Source organism: Gracilinanus agilis, chromosome 4, assembly GCF_016433145.1.
Source record: "Gracilinanus agilis isolate LMUSP501 chromosome 4, AgileGrace, whole genome shotgun sequence".
Taxonomy (NCBI): domain Eukaryota; kingdom Metazoa; phylum Chordata; class Mammalia; order Didelphimorphia; family Didelphidae; genus Gracilinanus; species Gracilinanus agilis.
In genome coordinates this window covers 133,236,326-133,257,433 of record NC_058133.1, presented here as the reverse complement: position 1 = coordinate 133,257,433, position 21,108 = coordinate 133,236,326, and the positions used below count along the sequence as shown (strand labels likewise).

The window sequence follows — 21,108 nt, the reverse complement described above, 5'->3', positions numbered from 1 at the left end:
AGCCACTACTCTGTGCAATGAGCATTTCTCTGTTAAATACTTACTGAAGAGATAACGTTACTGCAGAACTGGTCATTTTGCTGAGAAATACCTTCAATGCCCCCCAAAGATGTAAAATTCATTCAAGATTAAGATGAGTTGCCTAAACCCTTCCTTATCTGGACCAACAAACCTGCCAGCTTTAACCAACTTGACAGCTGGCCTCCTCAAAAAAAAAAAAAAGTCTTAAAGAGAAAAAGCTCGTGCCAGTGAGAGGGTGGATGTAATGAGAATTTGAAGTTAAAAACAACTAAAATTAGTTCAGATTAGCAAAAGGAGGGAGATTTAAATTTTAAATTACAAAGAAAAGAGATTTATAAAGGAAGGGAAAGAAAGGAATGATAGCACTTTTTAAAAATAATTCTGTAGCTTTTTACCCAGGAGCAAGAAGACTACAAGGCATAAGTTCTAAGCAGACAGAATAGCTGTAACGACTGTTTCTGGACTGCTGGTTGAGGGATTCACCTACCCCTTCACAGAAGCTTTTATCTCTTGCCAGAATACCACTTCCCTAATTGTAGTACTGGCTCACGCAGAGCCAATGGCTAACACTGCCATGGCCAGATATAATCTGGGCAAAAGAGTAGCACAATTAATTGCTTAATGATCTCACACCCTGAGCACATTTGGCTGCTCTGCTCTGACTGTAGACGGTAAAGCCACAACCATGTCTCTCAATTGCAAAGATTCACATTGTGACCTTCTAGATTTGGCACATAGTGATGATGTGGTTAATTCCTTTTATCAGCTACAACTGATTTACAGAGTAATTAAATATAATTTCTATAGCATAGCTGTTAAAGTATTAGAGCAGTGGTAAAAGCAGCCATCCAGAACAGTTATTTATCTGGTTTCAGACAAATAATAACAGGCTTGATTTCAAACTGTGATTCCAACTACAATCATCCTCAGTTTACAATTCAATCCGCATCTCCTACCAAATATTCCCACTCTAAAAGCATTAAAATACAGAAAGAATGAATGCTGGGATTCAATTATTTTGAACCATAACAAACAAATTGAGAATTGGCGAGTCATTAAAACTGTGTATTTAAGGAATTGGAGAAGTGGAAGGAGCAGCGATTAATTCAAGATAGGCAAATTTGCCTGCTCTATTTGTATTGTTGACACTATTTCTGGGTAAACAACTTAACAAATTTTATAACCTCTGTAAGAAGTCTGTTGAAATGTCTTTTTTAACATTCAGGTGAAATTAACTTTAGTTGAAAGTCCTATAAATTGTAATGCATATGAAGTACATGAAATTGAAAAATATAGGGAAAGAAGAGCTGCTAATTTTCTTTTAGCCAGACTGATCCTGACATGGTAAGCTCTGGCTTATCACTGTAAATATAGGGACATTTTTGCTAATCCAAGAAACTTTTCTTGTCATACTTATTTCTTTATTTCTTTGGCTTGCAGTTCTTCAATGATAATACCATTCCTTCAACAAATGACGATTTTCAACACAGAGAAGAGATCAAATAGGTGCCTTGATTACATGGTCTAGGGCTGAGGCTGAGAACCACAAATCTACAAAAACTCAATTCATGTTTTTTAAATACTTTATGTGGTAAAAATACAGCAAAAATAGGTTGTTTTTGTTTTTGTTTTTTTGTCCAAAGAGGAAAAAAATATACTGCTTAATGGACACGGTTCTAGGTATGAACTAAACTCATCTCTGGCTCCTCAACTGTTCACTGTAGTGTAAGACTCCAACTTAGGCATCTCCTTCCAGGTTCAGTCATTTATCAAAGCCAGAATCATACTGTAAAGAGAAGAGATTATTGTTAACATGTGTTTAAGGAGGACCTACAAGAGTTGTCCAACCATTAATCTCAACTACACAATGGATTTCCTATTTTGACTCTGTAGAGCTCAGCATATAACACGGCTTTGATTAGAAAAATCTGGACTTACATGAAACAGAACATACTGAAGTCTATGCATAGTGTTTAATATGGTTAAAGGTAGACTTGGGAGTATGACCTAAACCAATGTGAAAAAGAAAAGGTGTTCAAAAACGAATCCTCATAGAGGTGAATTAAAAGAGAAATGAATTGCTATGTTTACCACCAATATATGTATGTACATCTTGTTTAACAAGGCAAAAACATTATTCTTGTGATAATTAAATTCAGTAAACATGTGCAAAAAGCAAGGCACTGGAAATGCAAAGATTAAAGATGACAAAAATTCCTACCCTTCAAAGAGGCTTACAATCTACTAAGAGATAAAATATATACAAATTAAGCATCAGGTACCTAGAATGTGATCAGGTCAAAGGAAGTTCTAGATTCAAGATAAAGTACTCCAAAAAATATAAGGCAGGGGGGCAGCTGGGTAGCTCAGTGGATTGAGAGCCAAGCCTAAAGATGGGAGGTCCTAGGTTCAAATCCAGCCTCAGACACTTCCCAGCTGTGTGACCCTGGGCAAGTCACTTGACCCCCATGGCCCACCCTTACCACTCTTCCACCTATGAGCCAATACACAGAAATTAAGGGGTTAAAAAAAAAGTGTGTATGTATGTATATGTGTGTGTGTGTGTATATATATATATATATATAGCAGGAAGGAGAGATTTGAACAGGGGTACATCAAAAGGCTTGAAGAAGGAAACTGCACCTAAGCCAGATTTTCAGAGGTAAAGGATTTTAACAGCTATGGAAGGACTGAATTCAATTTTTTCTGTAAATACACACTGAGTCTAAACATATACATGTCCCCATTCAATACAACATACACAAATACCTGCTACATACAATTCAATGCATTGTCGCAGCCCCAGGATGTTTGCAAGAAAAGTATGTGTAGTCTAAGATTCAAAAAGTAAGAACATTTAACCACAGAGAGAGTCAGAATTATCCAACTCACTGGGAACAAATCTATTCCCATGTTTGCTGAAATGAAAGTGAATGAAGCAAGTCTTCAATAGAAATTTTACTTACCCTTTAGTTTTCATTTTTGGTACCTAATGGGTTTTATACATACAAACATATACATACATATATACATATACACACATATACATATGTATACACACACACACACATATATGACTGGGATAGGGTAAGAAAACTAGAAAATGATATAGATATTAAAGGGGCAGCTAAGTAGCACAGTGAATAGAGAGCCAGGCCTGAAGGCAAGAGGACCTGGTTTCAAATCTGTCCTCAAATACTTCTAACTGTGAGACCCTGGGCAAGTCACTTAGTCCCAACTGCCTAGCCTTTACTGCCCTTCTGTCTTAAGACAGAAGGTAAAGGTTTAAAAAACAAAACAAAACAAAATAAAGCTATAACAAGGCAAAAAAGGTAGATAATGAAAAGTAAACCAAATAAGTTCTAATTTCAACATAATCTCTATCATTAAATAAAAATGTTAGTATGGAATGAAGCATGAGGGCTCTGACTTCTAAGCTGTTTTATACAGAGATGGAATTAAATGTTTAATTCCATCTGATATAAAAAGAGAAAAACAGATGGGCAATAATTTTTTAAACTAGTAAGAAAAACTCCCCCTCCTTGTGCCTATTTATTTGTTTGTTTTTTAAACCCTTACCTTCTGTCTTAGAATCAATACTGTGTATTGGCTCCAAGAAAGAAAAATGGTAAGGGCTAGGCAATGGGGGTTAAGTAGTGACTTGCCCAGGGTCACATAGCTGGGGAGTGTCTGAGGCCAGATTGAACCCAGGACCTCCCATCTCTAGGTTTGGCTCTCAATCCACTGAGCTACTCAGCTGCCCCCTTGTGCCTATTTATTAACTAAATTTTAAACGAAACACAATTATAGGAATAATTTTTTGCTAAGCTTCAACTGTATAGAGTACTAGACTTGGATCAGACCTGGGTTCTAATCTCTCCTCTAGTACTTACTTGCTCTGTGAACCCAAACAAATCACTTAATCTCTCTAATCCTCAGTTTTCTCATCTGTAAAATGTAGTGCCTATCTCACACATTTATAAGATTTAAATAATTTTTATGTAAAGTTCACGGTAGACCTTAAAATGCTATTTAAATAAATGCTAGCTATGATTTCTGATGGCCTCAGTGGCCCAAACAGTGGCAATTTATAAAGCTGCTCATTGCATCATAGTAATTTAACCATTAAGAATTTGCAGCTGATAAAAGTTTAGTTCCATAAAAGTTTTTCTAACAGTTTAAATCTTAACATATACATCAGTCCATCAAGAACCTGTAATTTCATTAACAGTGGAAGTCCTTCTGCTGTTACACATTACAAGTCATTTTCAATTTAAAGTCCCAGAATGTTGACTGAGGCTCAGAAGGATGAATGACTTGCCCCTCAGGTAGCAAGTATCAGAGGCAAAATTCAACCCCAAGACTTCCTGATTTTAAGTCTAATATTCTATCCAATTTTTCCAGTTCTAATAGTCTATCTATGCTATTCCTATTGTACTCCCTTTGTTTACCTAAAATCTGTAAAAGGTACCCAGAGGAAAAAAAAGAAACAAGCCCCATAAGCTTTGAAACAATGCCTTATCCTAATTTTCAGAGTCACAAAGTATCATTTCACTCTCTTATCCTAGAGAATGAAGGTAAAAACAGGAAAAGGAAACAAGGAAGACAAAGTAAAGTGATTTCATGTTTAAAATTTTGAGAAGAACCACGTACGGTTTCTATGCATGCTTCTATTCAGTTTCTGATGATTCCCTCAAGTTCCCATCACTCCCAATTGCTCACACAAGTCTCTCAATCTGGATTTAATATAATTTGGAAGCCAGGCAAGCAGTAGTCATCTTGGGGATGCCAAACTGGCCCACTGTTGCTGCTGCACTAGTGCTAGTGGCACTCTGAATCTTAAACCAGATTCAGGGGTTTTTGTTCATGAAGTGAAAACTCACAGACGAAGGAGCATGAGAATAACAGGTTTAATTGTTAACTAGTGAATAGAACTTTAAGCATGTTGACAGTTCATTGGCTTCCAAAAGGCTAAGCAAAAAAGGAATATAGATACAATAACAATGATAATTCTGCACAGCTAAAATAAATTCAAGTCGTTTTTGCTTTCAGTATCAATGCAAAAATCTTCTGTGCTCTAATGTCTCAAACATTAAAGAAGTGGCCTTCCCTGGAATACATGAAAACCCCAGTGATATCAGACTTACCTATAAAGGTACATGAAGAAACAAAGCAAGTGAAAACCAAGCTTGATCATGGCTTCCTTCATGTGGGACTTCAATTGCCCTCGGTTGTGTATCTCTGTAGGATCAAACACTCCCATATTCCCACTTGGCACCATAATGAACCTGGGAGATTAGAGAATAAAAAATGTTCATCGCCCTCTGACTAAATCCTACTACTAGGAATATACTGTAAAGAGATTACTAATAGGAAAGTCAACCCTTCTGAACAAAAATATTAACTACCAAAACTATTTGCAATAGAAGGGAGTAGGAGGGAAGAGGAAGGAAAGAAAAAAACTGTGTACAATGATTATAGAATGGCTTAATAAAATACGGAGTTTAATATGCCATAAGAATTCTAAATATGAAGACTATAAAGAAATAAAATCCTTAAAATAATGTAAAGAGTCCAAATAGCAATATTCTCACTGACTGCAAGTCAATTAAAAGATTTTTTAATACAACTCCATGAAAAAATTATTTTTATGCTCATGATTCCTCTAAAAATGAGTCATATAAATGAGGATAACTTGTCACATTTCATTTTTATTATGATCAAAGTTATAAGTGGCTAATCTTATGTTCAAATTCAGTCTTAGGCAGATTGGGATACTGAATAAAGCACGTGGAAAAGAGAATACCAAATTCAAATTCTACTTCACTTTGTACCTGAATTATGCCAGACAAGTCGCCTACTCTCTCTGTCTCAATTTTCTTATCTGTAAAATGGGTATCATAATAACACCTACCTCACAAGATTTTAGTGAGGATCAAATGAGATAATGTAATTAAAGCATTTTACAAGCCTTAGAGTAGTATATAATAAATATCAGCTATTATTGTAAGTAAACACATACATGACAAATGTATATGACACATACACATCACACAACACACACACACACACACACACACACACACACACACACACACACACACATATACACTATTTTAACATTTCTATTAACAGTATCACTATCTTTTCCCAAGGCTGTTTTTCCCACCTCAAAATGAGAACATTCCCCAAGTTTTGGGGAAGGTTTATATGATTCCTTCTAATTCTCAATGATATTTTTCTCATTATCCTCCTTCATATACTCCATTGGAAAGAGCATCTTTAGCACCTTGCACAGTAATATAACTTAATAAATTATTGAATTAAACAGAAGGTTTTAAAGAAGGCAAAACAATAAAAGTGACATTTTTAAGAAGATTAATACAGCATCAACATAAACATAAAGGAAACATGAAACATAAGGGAAAATACAAAGACATAAATAAAATAGTGCCTGTCTTCAAAGAACTTACACTCTACTGGAAGGAACCACATGTATAGAGGAAATTAAATATAAACCAAAGACATTGGTTTCTGAGGCAAGGGCAGAATTGACAGGATAAGCTTCCTATAGGATAAGGTACTTGAGATGAACTTTAAAAGAAGCAAAAGATTCTCAGAGGCAGAGGTGAAGAGGAACTACACTCCAGACATGAGGGATGCCACATAATTGACCCACTAGCAAGTGGGTCAATCTGGCCAGAACATAAAATAATGAAAGTTTAATAACATACTCTTAAGTTTTGAAAGGTGGGCCAGAGCTGAGTTTAGACAGGAGATCTGGAAAGGTCAGCTCAAGCTACAGTGAAAAGCTAAAGAGAAGAGGCTCTATTTTACTCTACACAAAAGAAGGAGCTTCTCCAGCTTCTTCACACTAGCGGATCCATGGGGTAGATGTATCAATTGGTAGCCTCATATTAGAGGAAACAAAAACAGGAGGGACTAGAAGAAGGAAAACAATCAGAAATTATTATATTAAAAATTTGGGGAAGAAATGTGTAGAGCTTTTATAGAAAATTATAGCAATTCCTAGACATTCTCAATACATAATAACAGCTGGTCAAACAGTATGAAAGCAAGCCAGCTGACAGGCATGAGAGCCCCAATCACTCCCAAATCCTTGCATTAGCACAGAAACCTGCCCCAATCGAGATGGATAAAAGGTATAAGTGAGGAAAGGAAACTGTTCTCATATCATCTGGATGGCAGATGAGCAGGGGTAATCCAGACTGTGAAGGTAAAATCAACAAGACCTGACAATTACTTGGATAAAGAAGGTGAATTAATCAACCAGTCAATTAGTGTTTATGAAACCCTTGGACCAAGCACTGGGGATATAAAGAGAGGCAAAAAATCCCCAAACTTTAAAAACAAAAGTAAACAATGCTTGCTTTCAGGAAGCTAAGGGTCTAATAAGGGAAGATCACTGTTGACAAACAGGATATAGACAAGATAAGTTGGTAGTAGTCTCAGACAGAAAAAATTAATATTACAGAAGCCTAGGAAAGAGTTAAGAGGATAGATAGACATGGGTTCAAATCTTCAAAACACTACTTCTGTGAGCTCTCAGTAAGTCAAATGACTAACTCCCAGGCCTGTTTCTTCATCTGTAAAATAAGAAGACTAAAATCACTGGCTTCTGAGATCCTTTCCAGATGCAGATCTATGATCCTAAAACTATCCCTCCCTCAACCAAAAACTATTCTAGTCTAGAGTTCATGTTAGATACTCCTTTAGTCATAGGAGTGCCCAAAGGGCATTTGGACTTGGTGCCTCTTCCTCTTCCTGGGAAGGATAAGCTGTTCATTGCCTAAAGCAGAAGTGTCAAGTAAGCATCTCAAATTAGATGAAAATGAAACTGAGAAATATTTCAAAAAATAAATAAAAATACAATAAAACATAGATGGTATTAATATGTGGTTTTCTCAGTCAATATGAGACCTTCAAAGATTCTAATATATGGTTTAGTGACTCTCATTTCTATATGAGTTTGATACCACTGACCTACAGAATTAAGGTCAAACTCTATAATGAGTTCATAACCTACCTAGGCAATTAGGGGGTATAGTAGATAACAGCACTGAACCTGGAATCAGGAAGATTTAAATGTTAATCCAGTCTCAATCAGATGTGAGATCTCAGGTGTGAGATGCTAGTCAAGTTACTTAACCATTGTCTGCCTGAGTTTCCCCATCTGAAAAATGGAGATAATAATTCTAAGGGTGGTTGTGAGGCTAAAATGAGATGATATTTGTAAAGTGTTGGAATTTTCCATGTTATTTACATCTTATTTCTAGAAATGAAGTCCTTGTGGCCAGGGACCACATTTTATAATTTTTCATGTCTCTCAAACAGTGTTTTGCAAAAAGCTTTGTCCATAGTAGGTATTTAATAAATATTTAATTGATAAATTGAGATAAATTATTTTTAAATGCCTAATGAACTTGAGATCCACAGATGATTTTTCTTAAGTATTCATTTAGAACCTATCCTTCAAATATACCTAATTGCATTCTGTCCTCATGTAATTACAAGGAACAGGGACCTTTGGACTTGAAAGCTGAAAGTAATCTACAGGAGACCCTTCCCTTGTTGCAATCTAACTGCAAGTACAAAGGTAACTGCTTCAAAGCTCTTAATTTCTTCCATATATACTTCATCTTCCAATAAGATAAGTAGACACTTGTATGCATTAAGCTCCTGATTATGGTTTGCAATTAATTAAGAGGATATCTGAGCCCTAGAGATTAAAGATTTCAGTCCCCACTATAGTTCTTGTATGGGATGATAGTCAGAATGAAAAAGCACTTTAGAAGTCTTGGGGTCAGGGTAACTAAGTGGCTCAATGGATAGAGAGCCAGGCCTGGAGACAGGAGGTCTTGGGTTTGAATATGACTTCAGATATGTCCTAGCTAGGTGACCCTCAGCAAGCCACTTAATTCCCAGTGCCCTTACTGCTCTTCTGTTTTGGAACCGATACACAGTATTGATTCTAAACAGTAGGTAAAGGCTATTTCAAAAAAAAAGAAAAAGAACTGATAGGATCTCAATTTATCTAGCACCAAGTTCAAAATTGGTGGGTACATGTATGAGACTTCTATAAAAAACACAGTAGAAAAGAAGGGACCAGATCTAAAATATATTATAAGCATTAACAATCAAAACATTTTGTACTGGTTAAAAAAAAAAAAAGAAAAGATCAGTGGAACAAATTAGATAAGCAGGAATCAGAAATAACTAAATTCAATTACCCAATGTTCAATAAACCAAGAACATAAATTACTTAAGGATTAACTCCCTCTGACAAAAATTGGGTAAAATGCTTGGCAAAACAAACAAACAAACAAACAAACAAATAAATAAATAAATATAATCCAACCAAATGCCATAACAAATCCCAAATGGATACCTTAAAAATACACCAGGTTAGGGGGCAGCTGGGTAGCTCAGTGGATTGAGAGCCAGGCCTAGAGATGGAAGGTCTAGGTTCAAATCTGGCCTCAGACACTTCCCAACTGTATGACCCTGGGCAAGTCACTTAACCCCCATTGCCTAGTCCGTACCACTCTTCTGCCTTAGAATCAATACAGAGTATTGATTCTAAGGCAGAAGGTAAGTGTTTAAAAAAAATACACCAGTTTACATCATGCACACAAAATAAGGAGAAAAATGGGTGGTATTATCACTAATATTTATAGGTGAGAATTCTTAACCAAAGGATAATGGCAACTAAAAATTTTAAATAAATTAGATTATATGATACCAAAAAGCCTTTAAACAAACAAAATCAATACAACTATAATAAGGGAAAAGTTTTTACAAAAAATATCCTTGGTCAGAGTCCGATATACAAGATGTAAATGAAATTAACATGAATATATATAATTGAGAGTCATTCTCTAATGGTTAAGTAGTCAAAAGTTTTAAACGAACAATTCTCAAAATAAGAATTACAAACTATTAACAACATGAAAAAGCTCTAAGACACTAAATTTTTAAAACTGCAGATCAAAACATCCCTTGGTATTTTTACCTCACCAGAAAACTCACAAAGATAATAAAAGATAGGAATAGTCAATGTTGGAGGGACTGTGGGAAGATAAGCACATTAGTACTCTACTACTGGAGTTCTGATTTAATCCAATGATTCTGGAAAGCAATTTGGAATTTGCTGAAAAATGACTGAAATGTCCAGACAATTTCAAGGCATAGATGCCACTGATAGATCCATACCCAAAGGAATAGAATAAAAATAGAATAAAAAGCCTCATTTACAACAAAATATTCATTGCTTTACTTTTTTGTAATAGCAAAGTACCAGAAAGAAAGTAGGTGCCCACTAAACAAGAAAGAGATAACAAAATGCAGTGCATAAACATAATGATTTCTGTCTGATTCCAGGAGACGGGAACATAAGAGCCACTAAACAGTGCTAAAAAGGCACAAGGTCATGGAGAACGACCGACCAATCCCAATGAGATTGATGAGAAACTGCACAAGTGCCAAGGAGCACAAGGTTAAACAGACCATACCAATCGAGATGGGATTGAGGAACTTCTAAGAAGCTAATACTGAAGGGCTTGAAACTAGTGTTTGGGGTTCAGGGTTGCAGCTTTTCTGACATATGTTAAAAGCCAGACTTCCTTGAGCTTCATCCCTAATCAAGCACCAAAGGTTGGCTATCATTACGGCTTACCCTATCACTGAGAAGTGTAAGCAAATCAAACCAGGGAAAGACACCTACCTCCCTTGCACACAAATTTGGTTCATTTATTTCTCTTATATAAGTGTGGTAACTTTCTGTAGTCATAGCTATTGAAATAGGTAATTTCACAATTTCTTAAATCACTTTAATTGGGCCTTGATTCAAGGACCTGTTATAAGTTTATTTTCCTTACATTTTTGCACTTTAATATTTTACATTTCATTCACAAGTTATTTTTTTCTCTTTTATTTGGATTTTTTGGATCATTATTTCTTTTGCCAATTGATTTCATATAACCTCATAACTCAGCCATGTATCCTTAGATGATCTGAGGGTACCCTCTTCAGGGGAGAATGTGTTATTAATTCTCCTCAGGGGAGGAGGGAATATGTTTTATAATCAGAATGTATGTATTATAATCTATAATGTAAAGTTTAAATTCTTTTGAGAGTAATTTCAGGATAAGAAATTTGCCATCTCCCCAGAATCCAGACAACGAACCTGTTTGGAGAAGGCACCATGAAGATGCCTACAGAAACCTACACTGCATCAAGAAGATCCAAAATGAACTTTGGGGTGCAGTTGATTGAACTAAGGCGAGTTGAATGCATTTGTTTTGAATGTACACACTTATGCCAAAGGGGACTGACCCCTAAATGGCTTTTCGTCAATGTGCGTAGCAAAACATTGATTTTACTTTCTCTCTCTTCCATTTCCCTCTTATCTCTAACTATTGTAGTTAGAAGACCTTTGTGGGTACAAGATGATTATGTAAAGTGATCCCTTGGGGTGACTAGGCACCCAGGGATCATCAGGGGGAATGTGATATTGGAAATTTGGGGGTCCTCGAACTAATTTTGAGGTCCCTGATGTAAACTTCCTGTGGAAGTTTAGGGGACTTCAAACTACATTTCCCATGATTCCTGGCTTACATAAATGACATAGGCAATTACCTAATAACATAAACAGAAGGCTAAATAGTGAGTGCCTACGTTGGTACTCTCTCTTTTGTGATTGTGGAGCAGAAGGATGGGAGGAGCAGGTAAATGGCAGGTCCCTTTAAAATAACTCAACAGGCACGTGGCTTCATTTTTCTAAATGGCTTTCAATAAACCCTTTGAAAGCATGATATTTTTAATTTTATTTCTTACAGCCCTTACCACACTTCTGACTTAGAACCAATACACAATAAGTAAGGGTTTAAAAAAACTTGCCCTAATGAAATAACTATGTTGTACTCACCGATATATATTCCAGGTGGCAACAGGCAAATTAAGGAGAAAGATGAACCAGTGCAATGAAATAAGCATTAATACAGTAACAATAGTGTGGCCAATCAATTCTGGTACCACCCACTGAAAAGAAAGAAGGAAAAATATCTTACTCTTTGTTCATATTGATTGTAGCCAATTCTATAAATGTATAAAACCTCCATACTGGAACAGCTAGGTTGCTCAGTGGATAGAGAAACAGACCTGGAATTGGGAGATCCTGCGTTAAAATCTGCTCTCAGACACTTCCTAGCAAGTCACTTTGCCTAGCCCTTAGTCCTCTTCTGCCTTGGAACCAATACTCAGTATTAATTCTAAAATGGAAAGTATGGATTTTAAAAAAAAGAAAGAAAAAGAAAAAAAGAACCTCCATTCTGTTTGGTCTTGGGACTTTACCCAAGGGCAGATGCCTCAGATATGCAAGCAGCTTCACCTGCCAATACAACCAATTTATTATCTATGTGACCAATTCAAGGATGTTTTAAATATAATAAATTTCATATTTGATTTTACCACACAGACTGAAAGCTTTAACTGGGAGAAAGGAATCTGGTTTACAAATTAGGGGACAGTTGGAGGGGGACGGGGACAGTGATTTTTATGGCATAGGAAGATCCTGGTGAGGAACTTCTGCCAAACCAAGCCGGCCAGCACCTTCTTTACAAATTCTTGTTTTTTGTTTTAAAACCCTTACCTCCATCTTGGAATTGATACCAAGTATCAGTTCCAGGGAAGATGGATAAGGGCCAGGCAATTAGGGTCAAGTTATCTGCCCAGGGTCATACAGCTAGAAAATAACTGAGGTGAGAAACTCTCTATCCACTGAACCACCCAGCTGCCCCACACTCCTAGTTTTACTTTTAAGTTACCTAAAGCAGTGGTATAGAACCAGAGGCCACTAATCCATATATGAGATTCCTGTAGTTGTAGAATGACATAGTTTTAAAATGTCATGTTATTTGTTTTATTATATTTTTAATTTGTTTGTTAAATGTCTCAATTCCATTTTAATCTAATTCTGATGAACTCTAGCCCCACACTGGTTGCCTCTGGCCTAGAAACTGTGATGTAACTTTTCCAAGTTCACACAATGTGGATGTGTCAAAGGTAAGACATGAACTCAGGTGGTCCTGGTCCCAACACCAGCTCTCTATCCACTGACCACCATTCCACTCAAGGGAAAATATGAACCTAAGTAAAGCTTAAAGTCAATACTTGGAAGGAGAGGGTGCAGCAGGGCCAGGATTTAAATTTAAGATTATATTCTTGTGGAGATAGCTAGAAGGCTCAGTGGATTGAGAGCCAGGCCTACAGATGGAGGTCCTGGATTCAACAGACACTTCCTAGTTGTGTGTCCCTGGGCAAGTCACTTATCTGGTCATTACCACTCTTTTGCCTGAAAATCACATTATTACATTAACATGGCAACACACTTTTGGTATCTTTTTCTTTTCATTTATAACTATTTCTCATGCATTGACCATTGTGGTTGGGCTCTCAATGGGGAAAAGGAAGAATAGGAGATGTAAGAACATAAGAACCTAATAAAATGTTTTATATTTACTTATGTTATTGTTTTTTAAGAATTTTTTTTAAGCTAAACAAATGTGAATACTAAAATAACTCCCAATCAGCCAGATCCTTCCAGTGGATAATTTACTCCCTAGGGACAAACCATAAGATATTTGATCCTTTCACATTTTCTGAAAGTATATTCAAATTTTCAGACCACTAATAAATCTATAATCCAGTTCAGCAGTTGGCAACATTTATTTACACTAATTTTCTTTTCTTTATATAGGGTCATTAAACTGGTAGATCAGGGGAATGCTGTTTAGCTAGTCTTTAGCAAAGTATTTTAATACAATTCTTCATGCTATTCTTATGAAAATGATGGAGAGATATAGATTAGATGTCTGCCTAGTTATATGGATTTTGAAATGGTTTAAAGGAAAGACTGAAAGGATAGTCACTAATCATTTGATATCAACTTGTACAGAACTCTAATGTAATTCCAAGGAATCTATGTTTGTCTGTGGGCTACATAATATTCTTATGAATCATGTAGTGGAAGGTATAAGTGATAACTTTATCAATTTTGCAGATGATACAAAAGTAGAAGAGACAGCTGCCCTGGATGGCGAATCAAGATAAAAAAGATCTTATCTTCTTTGTCTGAATCCAATAAAATGAAATGTAATGAGGATAAACATATATTATACTCATATATATGGTTTCAAAAAAATTAACTTCAAAAATATAACACAGCAGCTCATCTGAAAAACAGCAAAGAGTTTGAGGGGACTGCAAATATCATGAGTCAAAAGTATATCGCTATCATAAAAAAATCACAGAAAAGACCTTCCATATTTACTGTACCCTGGTCAGATATCTGGAATATTTCTAGATACCGAAATTTAGGAAGGACATTGATAGGCCAGTGAGTGTCCAAGGAAGACAACCAGGAGGGTGAAGGAACTAAAGATCATAAAATATGAAGACTGGTTGAAGAAAATAGAGAAGTTTAGCCAGAAGAACAGAAAATTTATGGGAAAGAGAAAAGAAATATAGCTTTCTTGTATCTGAAGTTTGTCAAGAGGAAGAGGGATTAGGCTTACTCAGTTTGGTTTAAGTGAGCAAAGTGAGCAAAACTAGGAAGAATAGGTAGAAGTTGTAAAAAGGCAAACTTAGCCTTGACATCAGTAAGAAATTTCTAATGATTAAGAACTGCCCCAAAGTAAAATGGACAGATTTGGTAGGTTGTAGGGTCCTTCCTTGTCCAATGTGTGATGGTAGTTGCTTGATTTTTCCAACAATGAGTTGGAGTAGATGGCTTCCAGAGACCCCTCTAATTCTGAAGTTCTATTGTGAATTTTTGACAGAGTACCAGAAAGATAGAATCCCATCTTGGGAAGTTAATGTGACAGTATTAGCAACAACAAAAAGAAGGATAGGAGATGTGGTCAGGGAAAAACAGATGGAGATGGAAGTGGTGGTGATGGTGGCGGTGGTGGTGGTAGTGCTGCTGCTGCTGCTTCTATTAACAGCATCCCTATGTTTGGCAGAAAAAGAAGGTAGCTAGGTACCCTAGGGGATCAAGTGCCATCATTAGTTCCAAAAGAGCTGTGGGCTCATGACACAAGACACTAGAGCATACTCTGGTAGGGGAACTCTAGGCAAAGCAATTTCATAAAATTCTCATTAAAATCAAAAGGATTGTCAAATTCTAAATAGGTATATACATGCTATAATTAGTTACTCTCTACTCTAGACACTAGAGAACTGCCAATGTTTAGATGTCTCTAAAATTACTTAAATCAGGAGTTCTTAATCTTTTTTTATGTCACAGACATCTTTGGCAGTCTGGTGAAGCTTTTGGACCCCTTCTCAGAGTAATTTTATTAAGGAAATCAATTTCCTGAAATACAGTTATCAAAAAAAAGTCATTAAAGAAGTTCACAGACCCTTGATTTAAATGGATGACAAGGAATGACCCTCTCGAATTTTTTTTTTCAGTTTTAAGAAGTAAACCCACAAAACATCCAATTCACTGGGGGTGGCTGAGTTGCTCAGTGGATTGAGAGCCAGGCCTAGAAACAGCAGGTCCTGGGTTCAAATCTGGCCTCAAACACTTCCTAGCTGTGTGACCCTGGGCAAGTCACTTAACCCCCATTGCCTATCCCTTACTACTCTTCTGCCTCAGAGCCAATACACAGTATTGATTCTAAGACAGAAAGTAAGGGTTAAAAAAAAAAAAATCCAATTCACTAAACAAAAATAATGTACTACTCAACTAACCAAAAAATCATTTATTTGAAACAGTTAACAATTCAGTAAATATGATAACTAGGTAAATAAGATGGTTGGTTAAAAAATCCAACTTTAAAAGTTTAATTTTATTTCTATCATGGGCTGGGGAAATTTCAGTAGGAAAAAATTGCAAAGGTCACATGAAAATGGTTTTTAAAGTCAAGGATGTATATAGTACCTTCACCTTTCCCAAAGAACCAATAGTAATTGTTTAACTTAGCTAAATTTAATTAATGCCATTCAAATATTTTTACCAAAATAAAATTCTGGCTAAATTAAAGGTAATCTTTTAAACAAAAATACCCACTATTTTGGTCTAACTATAAGCTGAATTTTTTCTGGCTTATATACACTCAGAGTGTGGTCAATAAACAGCAATGAACTGATAAATGTTTAATAAGGAGGGTGATAGAGTATGAATGACACATTTCTAAGCTTAATCTGCATTATTAATATATTCTCCTTTCTTAAACCTAGACAATCAATAAAACAATCCATCAAGTCTTGATTTGTATTGTTTGCCAATTGGAGGTGTAAACACTCAGTGAACATTTAAAAAATGAACTGTAGCTGGTTCAGGCTGATTCTTATCATCCTTACCTATAAGTGTTATTTTTCATTGTGTGTACATGTGTGGGTATATACATATTTCCTTTCAAAGAGGTTATCATAATAGTAATATGTCTTAGAGAGTGATTGCCCTTTCGATTATCATCCTCACCCAGGGAAGATGTGAGACTCCAAGATGAAAGAAACAGACTTGAGAAAGAGAGCAGCTCTCCACAGGTAGGTACTTTGCCTTTGCTGCAACAGTGATGGGAAAGGGAAGGAGGAAAAAAGGAGGAGCTTAAGAGTCAGATTTTTTTCATGTCAAACATTCTTAATGATGTTTTATTACATCAAGTATTGTGAGATATCAGAACTAATCAAATCTCTGAGATGGAAAGAAACTCTGGTGTCATCTGGTCCCCAGATAATCTCTTACACACAGGAATAACCATGACAAATGGTCATCTAGCCTTTGCTTGAACTCTTCCAGTGACAAGCACTGGCTTTGGAATCAGACAGCCTGAGTTTAATCCAGGTCATGCCTCTTTCTACGTGTGTGATCCTGGGTAAGTCACTTAACTACATTACTTAACTATTCTAAATCTCAGTTCTTCCTTTGTAAAATGAGGACTGGATTAAATGACCTTTGCAATCTCTTGCAACTTTAAAGTTATGATCATGTTATTCACTGCCTATTGAATCCGGCCATTATATTTCTGGCCAGCCTTGACTGTTAAAAAGTTCTTTATACTGAAATGAAATATCTTGTAAGTAGGTTCCATTGTTTTAGTTCTGCCTATGGAGCTAGGAATAAGCTCTAATCCTCCTCCCACATTACAATCCTTCAAATACTTGAGGCCAGATACTTTTGTCATCAAGTCTGCTCTTCTCCAGGCTAAACAACTCTAGTTACTTCGACCAATCCTCCTCTGACCTGGTTTCAAGTCCCTTCGAATCACAGATGATTTCCATCTTGTTCAATGTCCCTCTTAAAATGTGTCATCTAGAAATGAATATACTAAATAATACATGTGATCTGACTAGCAGAGTATAGGGGTACAAATATTTTCTTCATTCTGGGAAATACCCTTCTAATCATATAAACTAAAGTCATATTAGAATTTTTCAGGAGATAAACCATACTGTTGACTCTAATTGAGTTTAGAGTCAACAAAAACCCCTAAGTCTTTTTCGTAAAAACTACTGTTAAGTCACATCTCTTTCATTCCATATTTATAAAGTTAACTTTTAATCTTGGAAAGATAGCCTGGTGTAATAAAAAATTGTTATATTGGGGGGGGGGCAGAGTTTAAACCCTTATCATCTATCTAAGGATCAATTCTAAGGCAGAAGAATAGTAAGGGCTAGGCAATTGGGTTAAGTGACTTGCCCAGGGTCACACAGCTTAGGAAGTATCTGAGGACAAATCTGAATCCAGGTCCTCCTAACTCCAGGCCTCACACTCTATCCACTGTGCTACCTAGCTGCCCTCATTTTTTTTTTAACCATTACTTTTTGTCTTGATATCATTTCTAAGGCAGAAGAATGTCAAGGCAAAGCAATCAAGGTTAAGTAATTTGCCCAGAGTCACACAGCTAGGATGAATTACAATATTTCTGGGGTCCCTTCAAATTCTTAAATGCCATGATTCTTTGAAAAGTTAAAGTAGCTAAGTATGCTTTCTTCCTATCTAGTTGCTTAACTCAAGTTTCAATTTCTTCTTCACCAAGTTTGCCCTACCCGTATCAGTTTGAGGATCATTTTCCTCAACTGAAAAGGCAGAAGCAAAATAACTGGGTATTTCATTTCCCTTCTCTTTCTCACTTGGTAGTATTATAATTATAGTATCTGCCCCAACATATAGATTCAGCCATTCCCTGGTAGCTCTATATCAAATATACTTTCTTTATTGCCCTTGGAATTTTTTTTTTTTATTCTGAAAGCCTCAGTTCATTCTGGCTTACTGTCTTTCTGATACTGTTTTTAAAATATTTTCTCCATAATGCAAACTTAAAGAACAATATTTTAAAATCAACTCTTCCCTTTCATTGCTGCTGGATATTGAGAGCTAACTATAATTCCTATTGGCTAGAATATTAGAAGATAAGGTGTTTTTTTCATCTTACCTTGTTTAATTTTGAGCAACAAGACCTAGCATTGATGTAATCACATTCTAAATCAGATAATGTGATTATCTGAAAACCAAGATAAGGAACAATTAAATCTGTACTCTAATAATTCAATGATTTCATTTTAAAGCCTTAGAAAATGGCTAAGTATATAATCCACATTGCTCAAAGGTAAAATGGAGTTTGACTTTATAAAAACTTTGCTATTTCCTTACCAAAGAATATCAAAGTTGGATTATTAAGACAACTTGCATTTTTCATTTGTTACCCCTATTTCCTTTTCATGGATAGCTCTACTGTTACTCTCTATTTATATCTGGGTCTCCTAAATGTAACATAACATGAAAAACAGGGAGAGGATTAACAAGATCCAAAATGAAATTATAAAAGTGGTAAAGTAACATCTACTTTAAAAATTAAGAAGAAATTGGATTATTCTGCCTATATTTCCTCAATGTCCTTGTCTCCTTAACCTCCAATAACCTAGCTTTTGTGCTGACCATTCTAAAGAAAAGTGATAAGTACTATAAGTTACAAACACACTTAGATGGTTTTGCTTAACTGCATTGGGAAAAAGCACTTTGGAGGATAAGAGTTTGTTATATTCATTGTTGGAGTTTGGGGCATGTCTTGTATCAAAAAAAAAAACAGATTTTTTTTAAAAGAATTTTACAACTATTTTAAACTAACCAAAAAAACAACAATGCAAGAAGCTAACAAACTGAAGGTTTAATTCTGTCTGGACAACAGGAATTCTTAATCTGGGGTCCATGAAATTTAAAAAATATATTTTGCTAACTATTACTTCAACAGAAATTATTTTCTTTCCAATCCTATGCATTTAAAAACATTATACTGAGAAAGGGTCCAGATGTTTAGCAGACTGACAGAAGTTCATGACCCAAAAAAGGTTAAAAATCCATGATCTAAACTCTCACAAGTTTAAAAAAGTGAGAAGGAATATTAATTTCTAAACCATTCATTAATATATTCAACAATTACTGAATAGGTAACTTATTATTTTCAAGATACTAAGCACAATAAAATAGAAAGCAGTTCTAGTTTAACTTTAATCACAATGTGATGTTCCATTATTATGCAATACTGTTAATAAAACTGAATGCTGTAACAGCACTGAGATAAAGAGTTGCCGGTTTCTTTTCGGTTCTAAAGTGCCACTTAGCTCAGTCTTGAGTTTCAGCTACTTTCTGCCTTGCATGGACACAGTATAAATACTGTAACAAGAAAGAACATATAAGAAATCTTCAGGAGACTAGTAGCCAACATCAAGTGTCACATTTTAGGGAAATACAAAGAGAAGTTACAAAACAGATGGGAGTGGTTTAACTAACATAGATCTGCAATCTCCTCAAAACTGACTTCTCGAGAAGTTTTAACTATAAAACATCCAGAAAAAGGATGCTATTGCAAAGAAAAAGGCTCTCCAGTGGAAAATGAGCTTGGGGCATGAAATGCCTGGCCTACAACACTCGGGAGAACAAAGGAGGACGAAGTTTAAAGGAATGACAAGAGTGTTCCCTAGCACTGGACCAGCCACAGTGGGGGGAGGCTGGGGTCTCATTCGGGATCACACTGAATCCCTGAGCCCACGTTGCCTGACCCAGCGCTGCTAGATTATTCTTTCCGCAAAAAATGCTCCTGGGAAAGCCTAACCTTCCTCCCAGAAGAGCGCGGAGGGACGGACCAAGGTAATTAATCATCCCCGGCAGAGCTGCACCTGGGACTTGGGCAGGGAGGGGGCCCAGCCGGGGAGACACCCCAGCCTCCCCAACAGAGGCCTGAATCACAGCATCGGAGCCGCGGCTCCCATAGTTCCAGTGCCCGACACACCCACCCCCGACCCCCAGTCCGCCTCGCTCTCGACGAGCCCTGGCCCGCGCGCACCCCGGTTCCGCGGCGGCCCCTCACTTTCCCCGCCCGCGCCCGCTCAACCCCGAGGTTAGGGCTCCCCGCTGCCCAGGCCTGAGGCCCGCCACGCCACACCCGAAGGCTGCGGACGGAATCCCGGCCAGGACAGCCGACTAGAGGCAAGGATACAAAATAGACGGAAAGGAAGATGAGGGCGCAGCAATCGATGAGCGAGAAGACGAAAACCACCGCCTCCATCCTTCGGCGCCTTCGTCGCCGTCAGTTCCGCCAAACCGGCTACCGTACGCGGAACCGCCCACCGACGGCCTCCCCCGTGCCGTTGCATGCCGGGAGTGGTAGTCTGTAAAGTATATGACGATACCTTACAGGCTTTGGCTCCGAGGCAGCTCCGACTGCATGCTGGGAAGCTCTGGGTCGGTAGCGCTTTGGGTAGTTCTCCACCCCCTTCAGTTCCACAACTTTTATTGACGCCTGTTAGGGGCTGGGCCCGCAGTTGTTTAAATGCGGAGTAGAAAACCACAGCCTCGGGCCAAGATAATTCCCAAAGGATAGCGGTCCAGGCATTCACGCCCCAAGCCCCAAGCCCCAAGCATTTCATAGAGGCCAACTCCGCTTAAGAAGAGTACCCTTTTCTAGACATTTTATGTTTTAAAAAATTCTCAGAAAGGCAGTTTTGAAGAAACAAGTAAGGGGGCAGCTGGGTAGCTCAGTGGATTTTGAGAGTCAGACCTAG

At 36.9% G+C, this 21,108-nt stretch overlaps 1 protein-coding gene across 2 annotated transcripts; it reads right to left on the bottom strand.

Annotated features, from left to right (window-relative positions):
- Positions 1–1,074: 1,074 nt before the first annotated feature.
- Positions 1,075–20,651, bottom strand: CNIH4 (cornichon family AMPA receptor auxiliary protein 4). 2 transcript variants are annotated; one of them, XM_044671938.1, is made up of 5 exons: positions 20,544–20,651; positions 18,483–18,551; positions 11,969–12,081; positions 5,169–5,309; positions 1,075–1,807 (listed from the first exon to the last, which is right to left on the bottom strand). In XM_044671938.1, the coding sequence occupies exons 1-5, from the start codon at positions 20,610–20,612 to the stop codon at positions 1,780–1,782; spliced, it is 420 nt and encodes a 139-aa protein (XP_044527873.1). In that variant the 5' UTR covers positions 20,613–20,651; the 3' UTR covers positions 1,075–1,779. The 2 variants fall into 2 exon arrangements, with proteins under 2 accessions (XP_044527873.1, XP_044527875.1); XM_044671940.1 differs by lacking the exon at positions 20,544–20,651 and adding an exon at positions 16,529–16,611.
- Positions 20,652–21,108: the final 457 nt, after the last annotated feature.

What these genes read in the sequence shown, in the direction of transcription:
- CNIH4 (XM_044671938.1), bottom strand. Translation starts at nt 20,612, where the DNA reads ATGGAGGCGGTGGTTTTCGTCTTCTCGCTCATCGATTGCTGCGCCCTC. An exon ending in TCTTCCTTTCCGTCTATTTT is followed by an intron (nt 18,552 to 20,543) that starts GTATCCTTGCCT and finishes CTTGGTTTTCAG; the next exon opens with ATAATCACATTATCTGATTT. An exon ending in TTCTTCATGTACCTTTATAG is followed by an intron (nt 1,808 to 5,168) that starts GTAAGTCTGATA and finishes TTCTCTTTACAG; the next exon opens with TATGATTCTGGCTTTGATAA.